Genomic DNA, 24945 nt, shown 5'->3' on the forward strand with positions numbered 1-24945 from the left:
ACAGGGGAGCTATCCACTGGAGGACCAGACAGGGAAGCAAGATGTCAAAGGAAACTCTGACAAGATCTCCCGAATGAGAAGGACAATAGGAACATGGTAACCACTGCCAGAGACAATATATTTTGGAGAAATCATCTCATTAATAAGCGTCTTGAGTCTCTAAAACACAGAGCTTTCTCTGGCTAGCTGTTGCACTTTGATGCTTCCACAGCAGGACCACCATATGGGGAGCTGCTGAAAGCCAGGACACCCCCTATTGAATGAGACTTGTCGTAGGGTGACCAGGTGAAACTGACGATGCGCACAGAAGTGTTTGGGAGAGAGCTGAGAGCTGCCTCGTCAGTCTCAGGCATGGAGAGCATGTCCGGGGAGGCTCACCATGGGTTTCCTTGTTCTCAAGTGAGAAGGCTGGAATTTGGCAGGGAAGGGAGGAGAGAGAGACTAGAAGATTCCTTCTGAAACTAACAGAGTTCTACTAGCCATATGAAATGGTTATTGGAGTACACTGTCTGGTTACACTAAAGCCAAACGCTATCGACAGCTATTTCATTCCGATAGTGGACTCTGTTTCTCTGCCTACCCACCATCCTCACCCCTTTATTCTGGAGACAGAACTTCAGTTTCCTTGTAGGGCAGGTGACCTAATTCAGACCAATGAGAGTCGGGCTCAGGCCAGGCCCAGGTCTCACGTAACCATTGAAAAAGGTGTCCTCCCTGCACTGGGCTTGTTATGCTAGAGGAATGTAAACCTCGAGCTGGTGAGAGAGACATCCCGAGAATGGTGGCAGCATAGAACAAGCAGAGTTGACAGATGATTAACCCAGATATCTGTTACCACTGTCTGTACGCCTAGGTGCAGTTCTCTCCAAATTTGTCAGTTTTATAAGCTGAGGAGGGGGCAGTGTGGAGTCACTGTCTTCAACCCCACTCCAGACACACAGCATTTACTAGGGATCAGTTCCCATCTCTTCACCTGTCTTTTCTCTAATCTTAGCGACTTCACCAGCAGAGTGAGTTCCGGGATATGAACAAGACGTGGCTCAGTCTAGAGGGAGGATGACTTTGTAGGTGAAGATAAAGCTGAAGAAATACGTAAAAGCCAAGTGGAGGCCTGCAGCGTGGATCCCTTGCTCAGAAACCGTTTCCAATGAGCAAAGGATATCTTGTCCTTGCTTCCAAAGTGCCTACAGGCCCTGTGTGGAGATGTTCGCCACAATTCGCTGGTCCAGTGACCACAAGTTTCTGACGTCCACTGTGCGATTTAAAAGTTGACTCTCCCATAGCCCACCTCTGCCCTGATATCTGCTCCAGCTGCCTCTGTGCGACACCTGGAGCTCAGATTTGAGAAGCAAAGGGGGAGACACCTTGTTGAGTCCACAGAGAGTGGGGATCTTTGTCAAGGCCTTTATGGTGGGTAAAAGATGGTCTTAGTTCTGAAAAGCTAATGAGTCTGTGTATGCAACAGCTATTTATTTGAGCCTTAAAGAAACAAGGTCCGACTGAACAGGAGATTTACTTCTCATGACCACGCAGGTGCTGCGAGAGTAGCTAGAGCCCCTCCGGAGGCTACCTTATTGGTAACCCACCTCTCTTGGTCCTCATTGCAGATTCCCCTCGAAGCCTGCTCTTCCTCATGCCTGCTAGAGACATAAAGGGGAAGCTGGCTCCACAGGCAGAGAGGGTCACCTATTATTTTTAAAAATAAATTTATTTTATTTATTTTTGGCTGCGTTGGGTCTTTGTTGCTGCGCATGGGCTTTCTCTAGTTGTGGCAAGCAGGGACTGCCTTCATTGCAGTGCACGGGCTTCTCATTGCGGTGGCTTCTCTTGTTGTGGAGCACGGGCTCTAGGTGCGTGGGCTCAGTAGTTGTGGCATGCGGGCTTCAGAAGTTGTGGCTTGCGGGCTCAGTAGTTGTGGCTTGCGGGCTCTAGAGCACAGGGTCAGTAGTTGTAGTGCACGGATTAGTTGCTCCGTGGCATGTGGGATCTTCCCGGACCAGGGCTCCAACCGTGCCCCCTGCATCGGCAGGCGGATTCTTTATTTATTTAGTGAGATCCATAGGTTGAGGATCCTTAGGCTTAGGCAGTAGAAATGCGGTGAAGCGGATTTGGTAAAGGAAGGTATATTTTGGAGGCGAAGGAAGATGCTTGGCGTAAGAAAAAAATATTTATTTCACCGTATGTGGCTGTCCTTTCTAAAATTTTTAAATATATCTTTTTCAGTTCTGGGAATAGTAAGCAACTTTCTTTGTGTGTGTGTGTGTGTGTGTGTGTGTGCATGTGTGCGTACGTGCATGCGTGTGTGTGTGTGTATGTTCTGCAAAGTTCATAAAGTTGTGTTCTACAAAATTACTCAGACTAGACTAGCAGCTATTCGTATGATACGTTTAATTTCTGATTCGGGCTAAATCAACCTCTCTTCATCTTCTCCTCCTTAGTTACTTAATGTGTTAAATCAAATTACTTATAGCTACTTTCTGGCTAATTCACCATTTTGACATCAAACTTCGTTTAGACAATAGATCTCTAATGGTACAGTTCCTACGTATCATAGAATTTCAAGTATAGTCCTTATTTTAAACATTCTGTTTTATTGTCCTCATATAATGATAATGATATCCTTAATTGCCAGATTATGTGTCTTGAGTTGGGGTTTGGTGTGGAAAATATTGTCTGTATACACACAGCCCATGCTTAAGTTCAAGGAACCCTCCAGCTTGGGTTATAAGGCACCCAGGTTACAATCTCAGGATATAATAAAGCTGGCACTGAGATTCCTTCTCAGAAGATCAACAAAATTAGGTTAGGGACAGGAATACAAATTATATGAGCAAGTAGAGAATCCACAGGAGGTCTTCTATCAGCTCAGATTTCCCCTTGGAGAGGCAAGTCTAGAGACAGCCTAGCTTCAGGCTAAGAAGAATAAACAAGGGGGGAACGCGGCCAGTTCACAGCTGATAAATTTTGAGGAAAGAGAGAAACCTCCTTAGCTGATAACAATACTAAAGAGTTGATTAGCCCCTCGGTTACTCTGCAGCGTCTCTGCAGACTTGGCCCTGCAGTTTGCTTCCCTCTGCAAGAGTCTGTAACCTCCTCAAGGTAAATCTTTTAGAAGACAAGTGTGAAATATCTGATCAAGGAGGAAGGGAAGGGACTTCCCTGGCGGTCCAGCACTCCGCGCTTCCACTGCAGGGGGCATGGGTTCGATCCCTGGTCGGGGAACTAAGATCCCTCATGCTGTGTGGCAAAAGAATAAAAAATAAAAGAGTAATTAAAAAAAAAAAAAGGAGGAAGGGAAGCTCCTCTTCCTCCCTGGGCAATAGAACACAGTGGGGTAGGGGCTCCTTGGGGGAAAGCAAGGAGGAAAGTTGCCGTCTGGGCTGGGGGTCAGAGAGGACTGATGCTGTGGTTCCTAAGACAGGCACATGGGCGCGCTGAGGAGGGATCGGGGCAACTTCATATCATTAGGCAGGAGGGGCTGCGAGGGCTAGGGACCACCTAAATCTATCAGGAGCAGACAGCAAAGGAGGCTTCAGCTCAGAACCAGTGGCTCAAGTTTCTCAAGAGCTCAGGTTAAAAGAAAACAGGGAAAATAGTGACCAATGTGCTAGAATGAAAGGGGAGAATTGCAACTCTTAGGAAGTTGAGACACAAATAACGTTTGGTTTCAGAATGACTGTAGTGTGTGTGTGTGTGTGCGTGTGTGTGTGTGTGTTGGGGGCAATGGGGAGAGCTGACAGTTGGTTCTGGCACTCTGCTTCTGAGAGAGCAGTACAGGGCAGGCCTTGTTTTTACTGTGTTTCCCTTTATTGTGCTCCAAAGATATTGCATTTTTCATACATTGAAGGTTTGTGGCAACTCCGCGTGAAGCAAAGACCATCGCGCCGTTTTGCCAACAGCATTTGCTCACCTTGTGTCTCTGTGTCACGTTTTGGTAATTCTCACAATATTTCAAACTTTTTCATTACCATATCTGTGATGGTGATCTATGATGGTTTTTTGATGTTTGATGTTACGACTTTGATGTTACAACTCGCTTAGGGCTCAGATGACGGTTAACACTTTTTAGCAATATTTTTATATTAAGGTATGTACACTGTTTTTTTAGACATAAGGCTATTGCCCACTTAACAGACTGCAGTATAGGGTAACTTAACAGTGTAGGGTAAACATAACTTTGATATGCACTGGGAAACCCCACAATTAGTGGGACTTGCTTTATTCTGGTACTTGCTTTACTGCAGTGCTCTGGAACCGGACCCGCAACATCTCCGAGGTCTGCCTGAAGTTAGGTCCACTCTATTTGGAAAGGAAAAGGCCATTCAACCTTCTCTGACAACCTTTTATGAATTTCACCCAGTCAAGGGGAGCACTTTTGAAAGCAAAAGAAGGAAAATAGGATAATAATAGCTGCTACTTACAATATAATATATCCCCGGCAATACACTAAGTACTTTACAAACATTCTCTAGCTTAATCCTTCCAGAAACTTCTTTTTCACTCTTTTATACATGAAGCAATTGAAATGTAAAGGGATAAGAACCTTGTCTAAGGTCACATAAGCACTACGAGTTGGAGGGAAGATCTGACTCTAAACCTGCACTTTTAACCAACACTATATTGCCCACGTGGACACTCCCAAAAGGGCAGGTGGAATGAAGGTGGGGGTAGGGAAACACACACTAACCCACACAGCAGGTGACCACAGAGGTCCAGACAGAAATTGAATCCTTCCAAAAACCTCAGTCCCAAAGGGACACCAAAACTGAACAGCTCCAGGGGCAAGTCCTCCATCACTGGAGACAAACACTAACTCTCACTTCTCTATTCTCTGAAATTGAAATACACTAGCACGGAGGATGTGCGCAACAGGGAAAATAATTATTTCTTAACCCTGGGCTTATATGGGGTGGAATATCATAATCCTTTTCACAGGGTGTAAAGTTAAGGATAAAAAGACACTGGAAAGAAAAAATAGACACTGGAAGTACAGCTTCAAGGGGATTGCTTTCTGTTCCCTTTTTTTTTCTTTTCATCCAGGCCTTCCAACAGAAGAGCTTGGGAGCTGTCTTGCACCTTTTGGAATGTTGCATTATTAAAATACTGCTTTAGAGCTCCCAATCTACAGGGTCCTAAAAACTGCACCAAGGAGAACTGTCACCTGGAGATTACCACGAGGAATGGAGAACAATGTACATTACACGGTAGCTTGGTTACCTTGCCTTTTCCCTGAATGACGATAATCTTGCATTTGTCTCCGGGAAAATAGGGAGCAAAATCACCCTATCAGCACTCATACATTTTTCAAAAACTTTAATCTGTGGGGATCGGATTTTTTTTTTTTTTTTTTGGCAACAGATAACCAGGTACCCGCGAGAACTCATAAACCTGAGTTCCGGCACAAGCTCGCTTTCCTGCTCAGCGTCTCTTACCTCCCTCATTGTCCTTGCTATCTGTGCAGAGGGTCTCCATGGCCACGTCACACCCTGCTCCCCTCCACCCTGGCTGGCAAACACAATGCCAGCCGTTTTGGTCCAGTGTGCATCTTCCATTGCTGTTGCACAGACCGGGGCACCCCTCTGTCAAAAGAGACAAAGAAGGACAACAGAAGTGATTTGAGTATTGAAAGTTTTTGCACCTCAAATAAACAAATGAGGGACACTTAGTGGGAACAGGCCTTTCGAAACAGCACAAATACTGTAATTGCACATGGATAGAAACAGCAACATTATCTAAGGAATCTCATTCTTATCCAAGTGGCATCTTTGATTGGCCTGACCCTTGAGACACCACTTACCTGTGCAGGACAGAAATACCTGCAATGATCCACTAAATTGCTGCAGGCCAGACAAAATTAACTTAAATTTTTTTCCTTTAGCAAAGCGACAAGGTTGGTTGTAAGGTGTGAAAAAGCGTCACAACAAGACCATCTCAGAAGCCCTAGAAGAGACCTTCAATCTGTTGTAAACAACACTGGCCTTCTTAAAAGCGCCTTGTTGCTTTCAAAAATTCCCTCTAATTTCAAAGCATGAAAGCAGGTATAAGGATATGAATGATGTTGAAAAGAGAACATTAATTTCATCTGGCCTCAGAGTTGCCGTATATTCATGTGAAATTACAGTGCATTAAATAACTGCACAAAGTATAGGCCAGTATTAATGACTATACTTTATGCCGAGAATACATTCCTTTTCACAGAATAAGCAAAGCCCAGGAAATAGTGAAGCAGCTTAGCATCTATTCTAACAAACATTAGGATTCAGGCTGCATACGGATGGGATAGGACCGACAGGATTTCCAACCGAATGTAATAGCTGTGCATATTTGATTACTTAGGACGGACAAAATGAAATACCATAAGGACCACAGTAAAACATCGATAGACCGAACAAAAACACGGTAGTCACGTGCTTCAAGGCAGAGCGCGAAGAGTGATAGTTTGTGACAATCTCCCTAAAGCTTTTATGCTGTTACCTTTATATCCTATCTTGTCTGCTTTTATGGGCAAGGAGGGAAAATTTGGGAAACAATGAAAATAATTTAATATATCCAAAATCTATAACTGTTTCAGCCTAACATGACATTAAAAAAAAAAAATTCTGCCACTTCCTACAGATGATAACTGGCATGCAGCCAACATGATCTGTTTATGAGGATGACACTTGGGTAGATTCTGGTGCTCTTGTCTATGAGCGTGACACGACACTGACAGAAACGAGGATATAAATGCTCTAAAATGGCAAGAATAATTGGCTATTAATCAGATCTCTTTGGAAAGAATTACTTATAATTTGGTATAAAATATATATTAGTAAAAACAATACTTGCTCTGGCAGGTGGAGTTTGTTCTACAGCTTCTTATAATTAGAATGCTACTCTTGTTTTGGTGACAAAGTTTAAGGGAACAATCCGTTTAAGGATGTTTATTTTAAGTCTGTATTAAAAGAATTATTCATATCTTGGCTTCCCCTCCTCCACTGTGGAACGTGAAACGAAAAGATCTCAAAGAGACCTTCTGTCTCTTAAGATTAGAGTTAACAGAAAGAAGACTATTTTGACAGTCTCTTGTGGCTGGGTATGATGAAATTACACTTATGGATACCATCAGGGCAGGAGAAGATTAATTTTGCGGCTTCTTTTCCTTCAGACAAGTACCATCTGTATTTACGGATTAGTCACCTAAAAGGTGAATTTTCCTTACGAATGCTTCTGTTTTGTTTTTAATGAAAAAAAAAATAAGGGGTTTAACTGCCCCACTGACAAAGATGTGCAGCAGCTGACTGCCTGCACACAAGGAGTTATTACATGAAAGCCTGGATATTGTCATGAATATTTTCATATTCTAATGAAAAGCACAAACAAGGAATAAAAAAATAGGTAATCTGAGGAGCAAGGGAAAGGGAATTTTCTCTTCTGAAAAATATGGTTTTCACTTATTTCTATGATAACTGAAGACAAAGAATCTGCTGTTTTCTGCTGAGTGGTGTTATCATTTGTTTTCTAGAATGCACAGTATTTTGTAGTTGTTTTAGAAAATCACAAAACATAAATTATGATATCACATATATTTCGAAACACTGAGAAAAAGCCAAAGAAGTTTCCATATGAGGATAAATGAGATTTCTCTCAACATATGTTAACCAGAATCTTCTTCAGATTGACAATTTCTTATTCTGTGATAAGAGTGAGCGTTCATGATTCTTTGATTTAGAATTTAAAGCTTATGAGCTGAATTGCCAACAATGAAGATCTTAAAGCAAAAAAAAAAAAAAAAAACAAACCAGAAAACAAAACAAAAAAAACAAAAAACAGCAAATTACTGTTATCTTCAGTTTTTGGTTCCAGTGAAAACTACTGTTCTTACATAGGATGAAATCTGCAATAACCCAAACTTATAAAAATGAGACACAGACATTCAAGTCTCAATACTTTAAATCCAAAGGATTTCACATAATGTAAGCCTGATTTATAATTTACAAAAATATGCATGAAAACAGTCTATTTTCATACCTAGTGCAAGCTAATACACGGTTATATAGAGATACGTCAACAAAGAGCAAGTATACAGTACCTTTAACTATCTTATCCAAATAGTGAGCTTGAGAAATTAAAAAGGAAAAAAGAACAGACAGACATTTCAGAAGTGTCACATGGGACAAGGAAATTTTCAGAATTTACATGCAAATTGAGTAGCTGCAGCTGACATAAGACTCCCATTACATGACAGAGATGCACTTCATATCTTCTAAAAATGCAATATATTCACGTTTTAGAAAATGTAGTCACGATTCCAGGATACGCTCAGCATTTTCAGGAAAGTATGCAGGTAAACTAACACTCCCTTTCCCAGATTATTTGGAATGGACCCACCCTGATCCTTCCCGAGATTATACGAAAGCATAGCTAAGTAGAACAAATGGAATCAATTCTTTATTACTAAACAATTTTGGAAATTTACAACTATGAGATCTACAAATAATCAACTTTTTTTGGGGGGAGGTGAGAAAATAATTCTCTTTCTTTCAGTTTGTTTTTAACAAAGTAGTTTCATAAGGGTCACACAGTGGAAGGGCGGAAAGAACACGCCGAAGGCCCAGAGGAGCCATTTATGTATGTTCGGATGCTTTCTTCAATCTGCAAGATAAACCCACAGAAATTCTGCTTCATTCACCGTCTCTCTTGAGTTACTTGCATATTTACAAATCATCAAACTTGGTTAATAAAGAAGAAAAAATAAAGAAGGAAACTGAGAGTCCTTGAGCAAATTTAACATGGTATTATGAAAAAGGCATGTGTAAGTTCTGTAGAATATGATTACCCAGTAGCCCTTGACTACATGCCAGATGCACAGTGATGTATCACGTACACAGTCCATTAAGAAGTACGGACTGAGATCTTGTTTCTTTTCAGGATTCATACAGGAATAGGCTCTGCTTCTCACAAAAGCTTTGCCGGAACAGTCAGGATGAAGACTGAAGTCTTTTACTGTACCTGTCCATTTAATCTTTCATGAGCTTACAGTTAGCCTACACCTTTCCTCTTGAACAGAGGCGTAAATACCTCTCCGTTCACTCACTGGAGAGACCTAATATATTCTTAATAAGCCGCAAAGCTTCTTGCTTTGCCAAAATTCATACATCCTTAATGGTCTAAAATTGCTTTCCAAAGATGCTTATGTTGATTACTTTTCATTACCGACATATGCAAGTGGTCGCAGAACTTTTAACAGAATGATTTAAACTATAACTTTCAGTTGAGCTACTCAAGTCTGGTAGTTCTGTCACGTGTGTAAACAAAACCATAAATGGTTTAGACCCATCTGTACCGTGTATATAAAAGGATGCCTCACTCTGCCACAGGCTTCCATCAGAGGCTTCTGAACTGCATATAAAAATAAGCATGTTTATAGCTAACTGACAATATATTGCAGGAGAAATTAAGGGGGAGGAGAAACACTGTCAGGCACTAGTCTGAAATTACAGTTTCATAAAAATAATTCTTTTCAAACATTAAAATAAAAATGTATTACTGTATAACATCATTCATATACTTTCTTAGCAATTCCTTCCAAGCATTATATAATCCAGTAGTCCCATAAGGGCTCATTTAATACGGAGGATGAACACAGTGCCTTTAAACACGGTGGAGTTTCTGGTTCAGCTAGGGTAGTACTTCTGAGGGAATTCTTAGTTTATGAAAATTAATAACACTGATCAGAGTTGGAGTATAAGCCTTTGGCTTTTACATCTGGTCCACTTCAGTTAACACAATCAAAGTAAGGAATGTAATTAATTCTGATCTGGATTAGTAGTTTTAAAGGAGGAATAAATTAGAATCCAGCCAATCCCATTATTTTAGCAAACAGAATCAATTATGCAAAACAGTGGATTATGGGTAAAGGTAGGTTTGCCATTGGGCCAAGAGAATATCGAAAGTGGAGCTGAAATTAGAAAACATTTAAAGTATACAGCAGGTCAAATTTTACATAAAGCTTTACATATTAAAAATATTTAAAACACGTTTTACAAAAAGTTGTAAAACTAACCATAAGAAAAATATCTGTACTGAAGAAAAAAATACAAAGATGTGTCATTTGCATTTTATATCATAGGGAATAGTTGAGGCTGATAGCTTAAGAGTAAGAGAGAAGGGGGGGAAACCACCACCTATATTTTGGCCGCATAGAGTAAAATTTCCGACAATACCACAGAAGCCTGGCTCTAAATAATGAAGAAGTTAAAAGAAGATGTCCATATATGAGGTTCAAATAACTATTAAAGATAATAACTGCAACAATAAAAACATCATTATATAAGCCACTACAGGAAATCATCAGAAAAATGCAGGTATGTTGTAAAAAGCCATTAGCAACAATAATTGTAAAAAATAATACAGTATATTTAAAAAATTAATACACTTATCAATTGCTGAAATGCAAATTAAGCTGCAAAAAAAATCACTTTGAAAATGAACAACCGTGTTCTGACACTAAAGGAAAGTCGTTCCTATTAGATCTACGAAGAAGTTTTAAATTTGTTTTATAGAAGAAAACTCTTATAAATATGAGCTCGAGACATATAAAATGGAGCCCTTCAAAAACTGTTCTCCAGGAAAATGCTGTATTCATAAAACATTTTCCCTGGAGTTTCAATTATTGATCTTTTTTTTTTTAAACATCTTTATTGGAGTATAATTGCTTTACAATGGTGTGTTAGTTTCTGCTATATAACAAAGTGAATCAGCTATACACATACATACATCCCCATATCTCCTCCCTCTTGCTTATTTATCTTTTAAGAAGACCCCTGTGGGGTACAGGAGGTGAGTGTTACCGTGTTTCCTATAAGATAGTGGTTCTTAATCTTTCTGGGGTCTCAGATCTCCAAGACAAGTGGTGAGACTTACGGATTCTCTGCGCTCGCCCCCGAAAAACATGCACACACGCTCATAAGTGCCGCTTATGATTCTAGCATTTCAGGAGCTCTGGTTCCGTAACTTGCAGATTACAAACACCTGGCTGATATATTGTTGAGTCCCAGATTTCTAGCTCTAAGTGCTTTATATCATTCTCTCATTTAATCTTCACCACAACCCTACGATGTAAATACAGTTACACAGTAAATACAGATGAAGAAAGGAGGAGAGAGGCAGTTTGTACAAGGTCACGGGCTAGCTGTCTAGGCTGTCTGGCTCTGGAGCCTGCTCTTAACCACTATGTCATAATGCCTCTTCTTAGACATTTAGAAACAAACAAAAATTTTTTCTTTAGTAGAAGAAATGAATGAAAGAATCTCAGAAGTACTGTGCAATCTTTCCTGACCTAACATGAATCTCAGCAGATACTTGTTCCCAAAAGCCATAGGGCAGCACCACCATCTTTTTGATGCCTTCTACAGGCCTCCTTGGCAAAGTGCCAGGTGGATCCACCTTACGTGGCAGAAGGCAGGCGAGTGTCTTCAAATGCCAGGGCTCATCCGATACACAGTCATCCCAGAACATAACAGATGAAACAACTGTGCCAGTTTCGAGCCCATGCACTGGAAGTCCTTGGTCTAATTGCCGGTACAGGTGGGCAAAGGCTCAGTGAAATCTGAGATGTGGGAGAAAGGTCTGGCTCCTCAAAAGAATTTTTATTCTATGATTAGCTCATAAACCTCCAATATCACCAAAGCAAATGACTGGTACTGTATCCTCTTCACACACTCCCCTCTAGGTGCTTCTTTTTAAAAAGAATTCTTTCTCTTTTCAAGGCCCCTGTTTACCATACTTCCCCCCCTTTACTTTTGGGGAGGATGTGTGGGGATGAACACAAATTGGTTTACCCTTGTCTGTGCGGCTTAGTAAAGGACGCGGATTCCACAGCCCCCTGGGAAGGAGCTGGCTCATAGCTCGTCTTCTCGTACCATTTTCGTTCCCAATGTGGAGTAGGGAGGAACAGCATCTTTTTGGAAATTCTACCTACATGCTGTGGCCTCATCTGCTTATCTATCAAAATTATGGGCAGCCCTGCTCCCTCCGTTTCCTCTAGTTAACCGATTCTTCCCGTTCTTCCCCCTGAATAGGTCTCGTGGATGAAGTCTAGGACTATAAACACCAGGGTAAATGTAAAAGGAGAAGAGAAAAAAATCCAGAACTAGCCGTGATCAATTCATTTCAGTTAAGAGATTCCAGGAAAACGCAAGGCTTTAACAATATACAGACGTAGGAGACTTCATGTGTAAATCTTCCCCATTAGAAATGCAAACTCCATGGCCACGCTAATCACTGTATTCCCCTCTCCCGGCTCATAAGGGATTCTTAATACCTGCTGAAGAAAATGATTCAATGTACTTATCATGGTGGTCCTACTGAAACGGAGCAGGACCCTATAGCCCTCGTCCCCAGGTCCTCAGCCCGCCTTTTGTCTGCGGAAAAACTTTAGCCAAAGAATAAGTTTAATCAGAGAAGTGAGAAAACGCAGAAACAGAGGAAAACAGTCAGAGGAGACCAAATAATAGGAGTTTGGTCATTCAGCACAGTCAAGGACCTTCAGCTCCTCAAGGGCTCAGATCATATTCTGAGCCGTGTCCCATGAGCTGCCCTGTAGATACAAACACCCTCCACGAGCTGGAGGAGGACGGCTACAGGATGACCAAACTGAGGCCACGACATAAGCTACTCCACTTCACACAATTCCGAGAGCTGGCCTCAAAGCAATGGGAACAAACCCTGGAACTAAAGATCAACTGTACTTAAAACAAGCAAGGTGACGCCGATGAGACCATCACATTCCTGATTTCAGGGCGACTGTCAGAGCTGACCACGCTGTTCTGCCCCCGCCCTCCGCCTGTACAGCCCTGAAACTGCCCTTTAAAAGGCCCTGTCCTCTGAACAGCAATCGGGCGTTGGTTCTCGGACAGGAGTCCACCCTCTCCTCTGGTTGCCGGCCTCCGAAACAAAGCAACGTTTCCTTTCCTACCAACACTTGTCTCAAGAACTGGCTTTCGAGTGGCGAGCAGCTGGACCTGGGCTCGGTAACACTATGTCCTACATGTGTTTGCAGCTCCTGGAGAAATTCTACGAATGACAGAGAGGCTACCTTGTGGGAAAGAAGCATATGTGAGCAATACCTCATTTACAATATCCTTCCCTCGCCTTCACCCATCTGTTCCTCTCCCCCTGCCCGATCGATCTATCCTAATCATATACAGCGGTACTAACAGTCACTAGCCTTTACTGACTGTTACTATGTGCTGAAAACTATGCCAAGCATTTTATATGAACTGGCTCATTTAATTTTCACCACTCTATGGGGTAATAGGTACTTTTATTATCTTCCCTACTTCACAAATGAAGAAACTTGAGGCACAGGAAATTACATAACTTCCTCAAGTGGCCAAAATTCCAACCAGGTGGTCTGAGACCAAAGTCCATACACTTAATAAACAAGCTCTACGTACAACTCAGCAGAAGCAGAACTGTGTACCTGGGTAAGATAGACGAGAAACATACCTGTTTTTGGATTGGTCAATGAATTTACCTGAATGAGAAAATAAGACCAAAAAAATGTGGAAATCCTCATTTCAACATTGACAATTAAAGAGAGAAACTGGGAAGTAAGATTAAAATCCAAACAACTTGAAGTATTAATCTGTGGACACAGCCTCATAAAGGAGGGTACTTTATGTACTTAAGAAATCTTTATAATGAGAACTGCTGTAACTTGTTCTAAAAGTCCCAAGTTTGGAAAACCGATCGGCAGGATATTAAAACTGAGGGATAAAACCAGGAAAAATTAAAACAAGTGAGTTTGAAAAATCAAAGACCAGAATCATTTCAGCTGATGTCTGTTGTATAAGAAATATTTGCTGAGTGACAGTTCCAAAGAAGGCTGCTCCTTTAAAAAAGAGGTCAGAGGAGTGTATGTGCCTGTCTGGGGGGAAACGGGGGTATTGGAGGTCTTCAGGAATAAGATTAGTTCCCACTTTGCTTTCCTTTCACTGTCAAACCGATTCTTCAAAACACAGAGACGAAACAAAGGCACACCAAGTTGGTTATATCTACGTTAGGCAGCTCACAAGGGAAAATATGCCAACAGTTTGACTGTGTGTACACAGTTGCTGATGTGTGTAGTTGTGATCTATTCACACTGTTTCTGCTGTCAACAATGTGCTTGGTTGGAGCACATTAAATAGGACCGTATTTTCACTGCGCTATTGAATTCACTCTTGGGGATATCCTAGACACAGGCAAAGAACACAGAATCTAGAACGCTAGAAATACTTCTCAGTTTAATTACTGCACGAAGATCTCAGGGGCCCATCTCCAAAAGAGGATAATTCAATCAGATGAGTCCATAATAAAATACAGACATATCCTTCACCACGGTGAACACTGCAGAGTTCTGAGTCGAGGACAAGTTTTTATTTAGCATTGTGTGTTTCGTAATACTTTATCATACAGACTTAAAAATGATTCACGTTAGTATCTCATTAAAGTTATAAGTAGGTATCTTTCTTAGATTATTCATGTACCAATTTCTGTAGGATGACAGAAAAGCTACGGTCTGCAAATAAGTACATATTAGATCCATTTATTCCGATCAGCAACTGTTTAAATCAGTGTGCGAGCCACATACCCATTGATTTGATGTTCCTTAACTGATATGCACTGTACTGTTTTATTACTGACTACCCTGTCATAAAGGATTATGACACCGACATAATTTCAAACCCTGTAAAACAATTTACTCAGGCCCCTTAAAAATATGTCCTCTCTCACCACAGAATTCTCATTCTAAGATTAGATAAAACACTGCAAATATTTTATCCTATTTAGGGGGGTCAATTAATTTGAAATATAACAACTAGCAAGTGAGTTTTAACAACTAGGTTGTGCCAGTAAAGAAAAACGGTGTATGTGTGTGCGTATGTGTGTGTGCGCGTGCGTATGTGCGAGCACACGCGTGGGCACATGCGTTTGAAAGAGCTTTTGTTCCCCTAAAACTGGCAGCACATTTTTGAAAACCTGCTTCAAACAAATTGTTTTTGAAAGTTTGCACATTTTATTATTTTACTAGATTGGAAATTTGGTGAAAAAATTATCTGTACAATACACTGCTTCTAGCATGCACCTACCCAAGCAAAATCCCATACTTCAGTTTGGAACACTATTTATGCCAAGACATTCCAAAAGAGGGAAATAATACTTTTCCTCATTTAAGTCTTCCCAGAAGAAAAATCTGGATTCTATGGAAAAGGTGCTTTGAGATAAACCACACTTTTTCAAGTCAGCACTGCTGAGACAGTGCCAGGATAAGCTGCGGAACTTTGTACAGGCAACTGGGAGAATTACGCTTGGTGTTTTCTCTCAGTTTAGCATTTCATGCCTTACTGTAGATGACATCTACATAACAGAAGTAACAGCGTAGCAGGCAGAATGCAGACAGCAGGCTCGCTGATGCTGGCGCGCACGCAGTCTACGAAGGAGATGACTGTCGTTTGGCGTGTCATGCACGATTTTTGCGGTAGTCTTTGCACGTGGCGTAATTTCATTTACTGGACCATAACATAAACATGGAGTGGCACATGTCTCCTTCAGATTTTTACTCGCTTGAGTTCAGTGAATGACGTGAGCAAAACCACATTACCTTATGATTTCCTAAATTAAAAAAAAAATCACGTATATTTTAGCACCCTGATTTGGGAACTAAGCTATCAGAGACAGTTCTTCACATTAATAAATGAAAATCAGACACAAATATATGTTACACTAAACAAATATTTGGACTTTAACATTCTGGTACAGTGAACTTGGTGACTGCAATTACCAAAGTGGTGTCTGTGTAGTGCTAGCAAGTCTTGTGGCAGGAAACCATGAAAACGATCTATTTGGTCAATATCAAAGAGTGTAATTTCTTGTCTACCATCATTACTTTTGTCTAGTCATAACATTTAGTATTTAAGAAAACTTATAGAATAAGGCGTGAATAAGTATGTAAAATATACTAGGTCTTTCCGTTGTCAATTTTTAAAAACTTTACCAGGAAAAATAGTGAACAAAGTTGAACAATCTGTTTAACTTACTGAAGACAAAACTGTAATTTATTTGGAAAAAACTGTAGGTAAATAGCTCTTTTCAAAGGTGGTTTACAGAGAGAGTGTTTTTTCTTTATTTGCAGGTGTGAGAGAGTGTGCATAGATGTTTACCACTTGTATCCTGGGTATTAAACTTTTCTGAGACTTTTTTCATGAGCCGATACTGGTTACACAGGTCATCTACTCACTTTGTATGAGTGCTTTTCAGTGGTCAGTGTCTATACACAGTATTCAATCTACTAAGAAACTGGAAATAAATTTAACTTTTAAAAAGAAGTGTGAAAAAAAAAGTGTGAAGTTTTCAATAAGTAGTTTGCAACTTTCTTAAATCTTCTACGGTACAAACTGATTTTCTCTGAACTGTTTTTTTTGTTGCTGCAATTGTTATTGTTATTTTGGCAAGCTATGGATCCTGTTATCAGCTATAATTCAAATTCTCCTGAATAAAAAAGTGACATTTTATTATTGATATATCACTGACATGGTTATTACTGCATCTGTTTCTAAGACAATTCAGTCGAATGTGACAGGTATGTAGATATTATCTTTATCACAGAACAAAATTTAATTTTCACCTATTCTACTATATACATACATGCTAAAACAATTAAACAGTAATTTAGGAGGCAGCATAGTCTAGTGCTTAAGAGGAGGGGCTTGGGAACGGTTCATGTGGATTTGGGTTCTGGGTCTGTTACTAGCTGTGCATCCACGGAAAAGTTATAGAACCTCTCTGAGCCTGAGTTCTGTCAATCGAGATTTTAATAGCTTCCACTTGATAAGGCTGTTGTGAAAATTAAGTAAGATAATATATGCAGAGAACTTTGCATTGTGCCTTAGCACATAGTAAACCCTTAAATAACAGGTACTATGAATTAATCTTTTTAATAAAGACAGTTTAAAAAGGACAAAATCATGAAGTCACTGGTATCTTTTACGAGACTATGAAGAAAGAAAGAAATCTGACTTTAAGCAAAGCATCTCCGGGCTGCCAGTGATCTGTTTTCATAAGCCATGGGGTCCACTCTGCCCCAGCGACGCCAGGATGGGCCCCCTATGCTCCACCTGCTTAAGATATACTCCCTTTGACGGGACCCGTTCATATGAACGGGCTAGATCCCAAAGTGGAGACAACTCCATTTTTGTGTCGAGAAGTTTCCTTATTCTCTGTCTCGCATAAACCCTGTGCTGGTACAGATGCAAAGTTCCTAATCAAAATGTGATTCCGCTTTTTAGAATAAAGAGCACATCACAACTTGTCCTTATATATTTCGCGTTCCCTCATTAGTGATTTGATTCGAGCGACGTAAATTAATATTTTTAAAGGGCTATGTAAATCTTCGTATAATCTGCTCATAAATTCGGAAATACAAGTCACTTTTACAGTAACTACTTGGGAACTAAGACATTTAAATATCTTATTTTACATGCATATCACGATCCTTATCCTGCAGTTTTGCTGAAAAGTTTTCATTCTGTTTTTCATTATGGAATGTATTGAGCAGACCTAACAGAATATAAATTGCTATAGCCTTTGCAGTACAATGATGTGAGTCTGTGTCACCATTTCTACATACAGGGGAAACCCACCCTCACTTGGCTGAGAAAGATGTTCCCGGTAGCTTGTGGGTGCCTTGCTGGTACGTGCAACCATAATCGCCCACCTAGGTCTTTACTCTGGGGCTTGTACCTACACTGGTCACAGACCAGAGGATAGTGCTTTTGGGGGCAGGAAAGAGTTAGGGTTTGTGCAGTAGCCACATAGATGGTTTTCTCTTTGCTTTTTATGAGTTATATGGTGATCTTTTCCCTTTGCATACACCAATGTATTGGGAGTGGGTTTCTCACACGCATAATAATCACTACTGGGGACTCATCTTAAAACCCAAGAGTTGAATTGTCTGTGAAAAGCATTATTTTACACTTCACTGTTCATGTCGGGTCTAACTGATGAATACCTAACACCATTAATTCACAATTAGACCACTTATGCTTAACCACAAGCTTTCTGTGCATACATATATAAATGTTAATTTTGGATAGAATGATCATCCTTCAGCACCATAACAATTAAACAGCTGTAACCTGTCTCATGTGTTAAGTGATGGAGCTGCGGGCAAGCTCCAGAAACAGATGGTCTTACCCACCCATGCTTAATGTTAAAGACTTTTTTAAAAAAAAGAGGTGTTGACAAATCAGAACAAGGAGGCATAGTTTAATGCAAATCAGTCCATTTGCAATGGAGATTGCCCTAGAAACTAATTTGGTGTATAGGAAAAAACTAAGCTCTGCTGTTAAAGGAAGACATGATATTCCATTTGGATCTACCAGATTCCCCACCAACGTAATTATTTACTAATTTCATTCAACCAACAGGGTTTAATGGAAAGGCAGCTGGCAAAGTATTCATATTTATGGACCTCCTTTGACTGGTCCTTAATGTATCCAAGGCACATGTCTGTTAAACCCCAGAAATCATGGCCATATTAGAGGCAGCCGTTTTCCAGCTTCACTAAAGAGGCACTCGAAGAAGAGAGGGTCAATGAACCCATCATGGAGAAGAGTAACAGAAAAAAATCGGCTCTAGTCACACCGTAATCTGTGAAAATAATATAGGCCATGGCTTTGGTACGGACCAACACCGTAACTTGTATTTTAAAAACAGGTAGGTGGAAAAGGAATGGTTTGCGATGAAAAGAGGCTATTTTCAACTTGTCACATTCGAGAAATGACACAGAGAAATTCTGCCACTGAAGAATACTAAGGTACCATTGCGGGAAGGAATAATCACATTCCTTGAAATTGTAGGCTTAATTCTTCCGCGCTTACATGAAACTAAATGCAAAGCTCTGATTCTTTATTTACTCCCTTAGGGTAATACGGATCTCTGCAGATGGTGAACATGACTTAAAATCTACATGAACACTTCACCAGCCGGCTGGGGCTACGGTTACCTGGCTTGAGTTTGGGGAAGAACGTGGCTTATTTATAATCTGGCCCTAGTCGTGGTCCTTCTCTTCCTCACTAATCCTGTGAAATAGCTGATGACATATTATTTTGCACCTGGTTTCACTCCCAAACGCCTTGGACCTAAACTTCTCAATAAAAGGGTTCTGATGAACTTGGCAAGATTTAAAAGGAGCATCTTTCACCTTTATTTCTGGTTAAATTACACAATATAACCAGCCAATTGAGCTTTCAAACCCCCTCTACACTAGATTTGGTGGAAATTAAGGTCTTAGATGATTTTTAAAAGATGCAAATCAATGAGGTGTTCCAAATTGAAAAAGATACTCTAGTATATTAGTAAAGGAACACAATGGCAGGCTTTTAATAAAACAATACGATATAAATTTGACACATAACTGGCTTTTATTCTGATATCCTATCTCTTCATAAACTTTTTAAACTATGGAATATAACATTTTAATTCAAAGGAACAGATTCAAAAATTTCTTTTGGATAATAATTATAATTTATAAATTGTTTCCCTAAGACACAGAGCACTTACACAGTAACTTATTTTGAGAGACTTAAAAAAACTAGCTAGAAAACCACTAAATTCATGGTGGGAAATAAACACAAGATAGTAAGAAAGGAAGGAATCAGATTTATCAAGCCTAAAGAAATCAGGTATATTTCAATGACGCCTAAATGATCATAAAACAATACAAATAATCAATATTTTCTTATACTGCTCGCATTGGAGAAAAATGACAGTAGATTTAACCCTCCATTTTCTTTTTTTTTTTCTGAACACATTGTCTCTAAAGCCAGTAGGCCTCACCGTCAGCTGAGTAGGAATAAGGTTAATTTATAGTAGCTCTTGGGACCCAAGTTACACCACAGGAAGTAGACTGGAGGGAAAATTTGTTCACAAATAACCACCGCAGGATAGGATCCTTTATCACATGACCGTGAAGTACGTCAAGCGTATTTCTTCTAAAGACCTCAAAACTCTCATCCTCATAGGCTATGTGTATATCACCTAAATGGAAAGATCTAGGTTAAATCGAGACATACTCATCCACAAAACAATTACCTACATGCAGAATTGACTTCTGGGAGTCCTTAAAAAATGTCCCTTTTCTAAAGTATACAACACGTGTAACATTTCCCAAAACAATGCGACTGTCACTGAAATTTACCTCTCAGTAGCACTCCTGCCATGTGAGAACAGAGTCTCGGCTTCAGGCTGCTGCCTCTCTCTTTAGTAAGGATAAATCACAGCATGAAGAACCAGACAGACAACAGTGGCACTCAAATACCTGATGTCAATAGCTGAAGGTGGTTAGGTACATTTACTCCCATTCTTAGGGTAAAGAAACTGACGCCTAGGGAAATAAATCGTCAACACAATGAAACACATTTATCAGGACAGCTCTGGGGACTATGGATTTTACTGACGGTCACACAGTAAATAAGGTGCAAAAGTTCTGTGAAGATTCTAATTCAAACTTTCCCCAGGATTTGTTTGATTTGAGAATGTAATTCTAATGAGGCTCTTGGGACACGATGGGACTTGTGCAGGCACAAATTAAGGGATGAAGGGATGCTGCAAAGTTAAGGTTGCAAGGCACCTCCCAGAAAGACGAGTCAAAACTAATAACCACTCTGCAGCTTTAGAGGATATGGCTTGTCAAAGTTAGCAGAGATTCAGAGTGATTCAAAAACTTGGACAGGGACTTCCCTAGTGGCGCAGTGGATAAGAATCCGCCTGTCAATGCGGGGGACACGGTTTCGATCCCTGGTCCAGGAAGATCCCACATGCCGCGGAGCAACTAAGCCCATGCGCCACAACTACTGAGCCTGCGCTCTAGAGCCCGCAAGCCACAACTACTGAGCCCATGTGTCACAACTACTGAAGCCTGCACGCCTCGAGTCTGTGCTCCACAGCAAGCCACTGCAATGAGAAGCCCGCACACAGCAATGAAGACCCAACACGGCCAAAAATAAATAAATAATTTATAAAAAACAAAAACACTTGGACATACTGTATTATGGCTTAATATATGATGGAAACAGTCAAACTTACTAAAGTTTCAAATTTAGGCCAGTGGATTTGTTTTTTGTTGGTTGAGTCCTCTCTCTCTCAAAGGTTACTGAACACTGAATGAAATGACTACTTTCGCTTTAAGTACAGATCTGCCATTGTTGGCAATGCTGGGCTGCAGCTAATGGAACCCACCGGCTTCATGTCCTTTGATGCTGAAATTGGTACATGTAAAGAAAAACAAACGAACACAAGCGCAGCCTGAGCTCAGGCTCAGTAGTTGTGGTGCATGGGCTTGGTTGTTCCACGGCCTGTGGGATGTTCCTGGACCAGGGCTCGAACCCGTGTCCTCTGCATTAGCAGGTGGATTTTTAACCACTGCACCACCAGGGAAGTCCCAACACAGCTCTCATTATCCAAACACTTCTTCATAAAAATGAAACTAAATGGAACATGGTGACATTGACTAGTGAAATAAACACTATCTGTGATAGTTTAAAAAATCCTGAAACTCTGTAGAGGGCTGACAACCTAACAAAATAGGGCCTCCATCATTCAGAAAGGCCAGAGAAACTAGTTTTGCATTTTCAGGAGAGAGGAGATTAAGCGACCTCGTTAAAAAAAAAAAAAAAACCAATTCTGAGGGGATTACAGAGGAGAAAGCACTGTATATAAAACTGTTAACTGAATAAATCAGACTCAAATGAAAAAAATAATATCGAGAAGCCCAAATGGATGCAAATGTAATCTCAAAGGAAGAAATCGACATCTAAAAATCAGCCTGGTTTTCAGGACATGGGTGATTCTCAATGAGCTCTGAAGGGGGTCTTCCACAGTTCTCTTAGGAATCGCTAGCCTCTCGGTCACGTGAAATTACTTACAATCACTGGGACTGCTGAGCAGGAAGGATCTTAAGAAGTTCTCCTTTTTTGCACACTTCATGGGAGCATTTTTTGCCTGTCTGGATTTTCATGGCCAACCAAGTCAGCTAAGGGGAATTTCCTCCCACTCAACTCTATGCCTACTGCGTTCTGATGACCCACCTTCCACCCTGTATGACAGATCACGAGGCATCTCTGTCCACAGTAGTGTGGACTTAGTGTGTCGGGAAGTGGAGGGGAGAAGCTGTTCTTGGAACCAGCATGCACTCCTGTTTTCCTGCTGGCTAATTCCGCTGCATTAGGATAAGACTCAGTAGGGAAGAGCCAGCCACAGTAAACTTTTTTATTAATTTCAGTCCATATACTCTAGCAACGGTAACAATGAGTAGCATCCCTATATGTTTGCTTTGTGCCAGACAGTGTTCCAAGTGCCCTTCTACATGTTTTAGGTCATCAACCCTCTCATCAACTCTAGGAGGTAGGTACTATTTTCATTCCCACTTTGGAGATGGGCAAACTGAGGCACTGAGAGTTTAAGTGATTTTCCCCAAATCACACAGCTGTCAAGTAATAGAGTTTGGAACACAGGTAGATCCAGCTTCTGTGGGGTCTGAAATGATACAAATTGGGGGGCTCTCTTTAAGAAAAAGAACCCCAAATTATAAATATGAAATTAGGTACAAATTGAGTCATTATTTAGAATGACAAGAAATCACAATAAATTATAGTTTTTAAGCTGATAAACACCACAAACATCAGAAAAAAACTGCAGAACACTTTTTATTATTAAGTGCCTGACATGTCTCTAACAAACACTTTTTTTCTATAATTTTTGGGCTACATTTACTTTGCCTCCTTATAAGACAATGGTTTTATACTATTTTGTATAGAGAGACTAGACAGATAATTCAGTCTTTTTTCAATGTGATTGTTTAATATGGTTTTCATTATTGATAATCTAGAAAGTTTCATTTGGCTTCAAAATTTGTTATTAGTAATGTTATGCAAATTTGGGGCATTACTGCCAAATTTGGGAAGACTTTATGGTGTAATAAACTAGGCTTAAATACTCTGTGAAAAGATGTTAAAAAAATTAAAACAAAAAAATAAAAAATAAAAAAATAAACAAAAAATTAAAATTAATTAATTAAAAAAACTCTGTGAATTGGTGACATTCATTAGCCACTTTGTTGTGATGGCATCCTAGAATATCATGAGTTTGATAACATCTGCATCAATATCAGTATTTCATGTCACGTAAGCCCTGAAGCTTTTCCTGGTCTGTTCATATGATTCTGTGGTACACTGGGATGCATGTGACTTCACACACTGATGAGCTCAATTTTGCAGTACTGCTCTAGGTTCATGCCTTAAAGATACAAGAATTCTGATAAATTCCTCAAAAAGAAATAATCATCAAAAGAGAAAATTAGGGCACATTGATAACTGTATAAGTTCCATCATCGAATATATTGCTGACGAGAGAAAACTCCCATTTGGATTGGGCATTTTACAACATATCTGACGACAGGAAGAATTTTCCAGAGACAGGCTTCAGTTTCCATACGTTTCAAGCCTTATTTCCGCTCCACTACCTATTTTCCTCTGGTGTGGGGCTCCGTAGTACAAATTCACATCTTCCTATCATTTCTGACCCTGTACTCTGATGTTCACTAGATGAGTCAGTGGGTGGCAGAAACATCTCCAGACGGCTAGCATGAAACAATCACAGATGGCAATGATTCCACACCTCACAAATATATCCAATTAAATGGAAACTAAATGCATCCCCAGGTGAAATTCTCCTTAGCTGAATCCTCAAAGTGCCTACAGCCACTCCAATGCCATCCTACACAAGGGAAAGTGTGAGGGAGAGGAGTTGGGAGTGGAAAGAGACAAAGGTCCTAAATGATTTGCAACATATGACCATAGAAATCCATGGTCGCCTTGTAAGATCCTAGAAGGGCCCTGTGCAAGTGAGGGGCCCTGATGCTTAAGCTTCACCCGTTTCACAGTAAATATGTCAACGGCGCCATCAGCGACCCAGACAGGTGGCACCAGAGGCCTCTTTCTTAACTGCTGTCAGTACACGACGCTGACAGGTGTGAAGCCAAATGCCTCCTACAGCCATCATTTGTGGGTGTAAGCACCTGTTAAGAGGGGAGTCATAAAGTTTAAAACGGAAGAAGATAGTTTTAGAACCTCCTTATTCTATATTATTATGAATATGATTCCCAGTTTGAGAACATGACAAAAGTCACGAGTATTGATCTTGTAATCTCTGAAGTATATTATCAGAGAGGTCGTTTTTTTTCAAAAATGCCACCTATTTTTTTAATTTAACCACTAAAATACTATTCTTTCACCATTATCCTGAGATAAGAATTAGAATACCAGGTCTAAGCCATATCCACACTGGTACAGTTCTGATCTCTTTTTTACGCCCATACTGTTTAACTGATGCCTTCCCCAGCGGTGTGTATTTCATTTTCAATTTCTCATCTCCAGCACCCCTAAGCCCAGAGCAACCGTGGTGGTTTTTATTAGAGGTGTGCTGAGTACTATACGTGGAACTTTTGTCTGAACAAACAAAGCATGTCTTCGTGATTATTAATGATCTTGTTTCCCAATGTGCTAAAGAATTAGAATTAAAACAAACAGCCAGTCTTTTGTAGCTTAAAGGAATAAGGATTTCCCCTAGGCCAAATTTCCATTTGAATTACCTGAAAGTATAGGAAAATCAATGTAGCTCAATAAACGACTCTGTGTTTGAGACATAACTAGAAGAAAAATATCACAATAGACTCCACCTGTCTTTCATCACTGTGGTTTTTAAAACCGCCATCCCAAACATATTAACCTCTTGTTAAGCCATAGTCAGTGTGAGACTAGGTCACACTTTATAACAATGAAATGGAAATTACATTAACTCCTTAAAGCAAATTCCTTGGATAGCCATTTTGTTTTACCGTTTAAAAAAAAAAAAAAAAAAATT

The 24945-nt window shown here is 40.1% G+C and overlaps 1 protein-coding gene across 2 annotated transcripts in view; it reads right to left on the reverse strand.

Annotated features, from left to right (window-relative positions):
• The window catches only part of TENM3 (teneurin transmembrane protein 3), a 319503-nt gene that overhangs the window by 74720 nt on the left and 219838 nt on the right, over nt 1-24945 (reverse strand). For both annotated transcript variants that reach the window (XM_073798728.1, XM_073798729.1), the window contains one exon: nt 5433-5579. In XM_073798728.1, the coding sequence (XP_073654829.1) occupies nt 5433-5579 (147 nt within the window). The remainder of the gene's footprint in view (nt 1-5432; nt 5580-24945) is intronic.

The sequence above is a fragment of the Tursiops truncatus genome, chromosome 21 (genome assembly GCF_011762595.2).
Source record: "Tursiops truncatus isolate mTurTru1 chromosome 21, mTurTru1.mat.Y, whole genome shotgun sequence".
NCBI lineage: Eukaryota > Metazoa > Chordata > Mammalia > Artiodactyla > Delphinidae > Tursiops > Tursiops truncatus.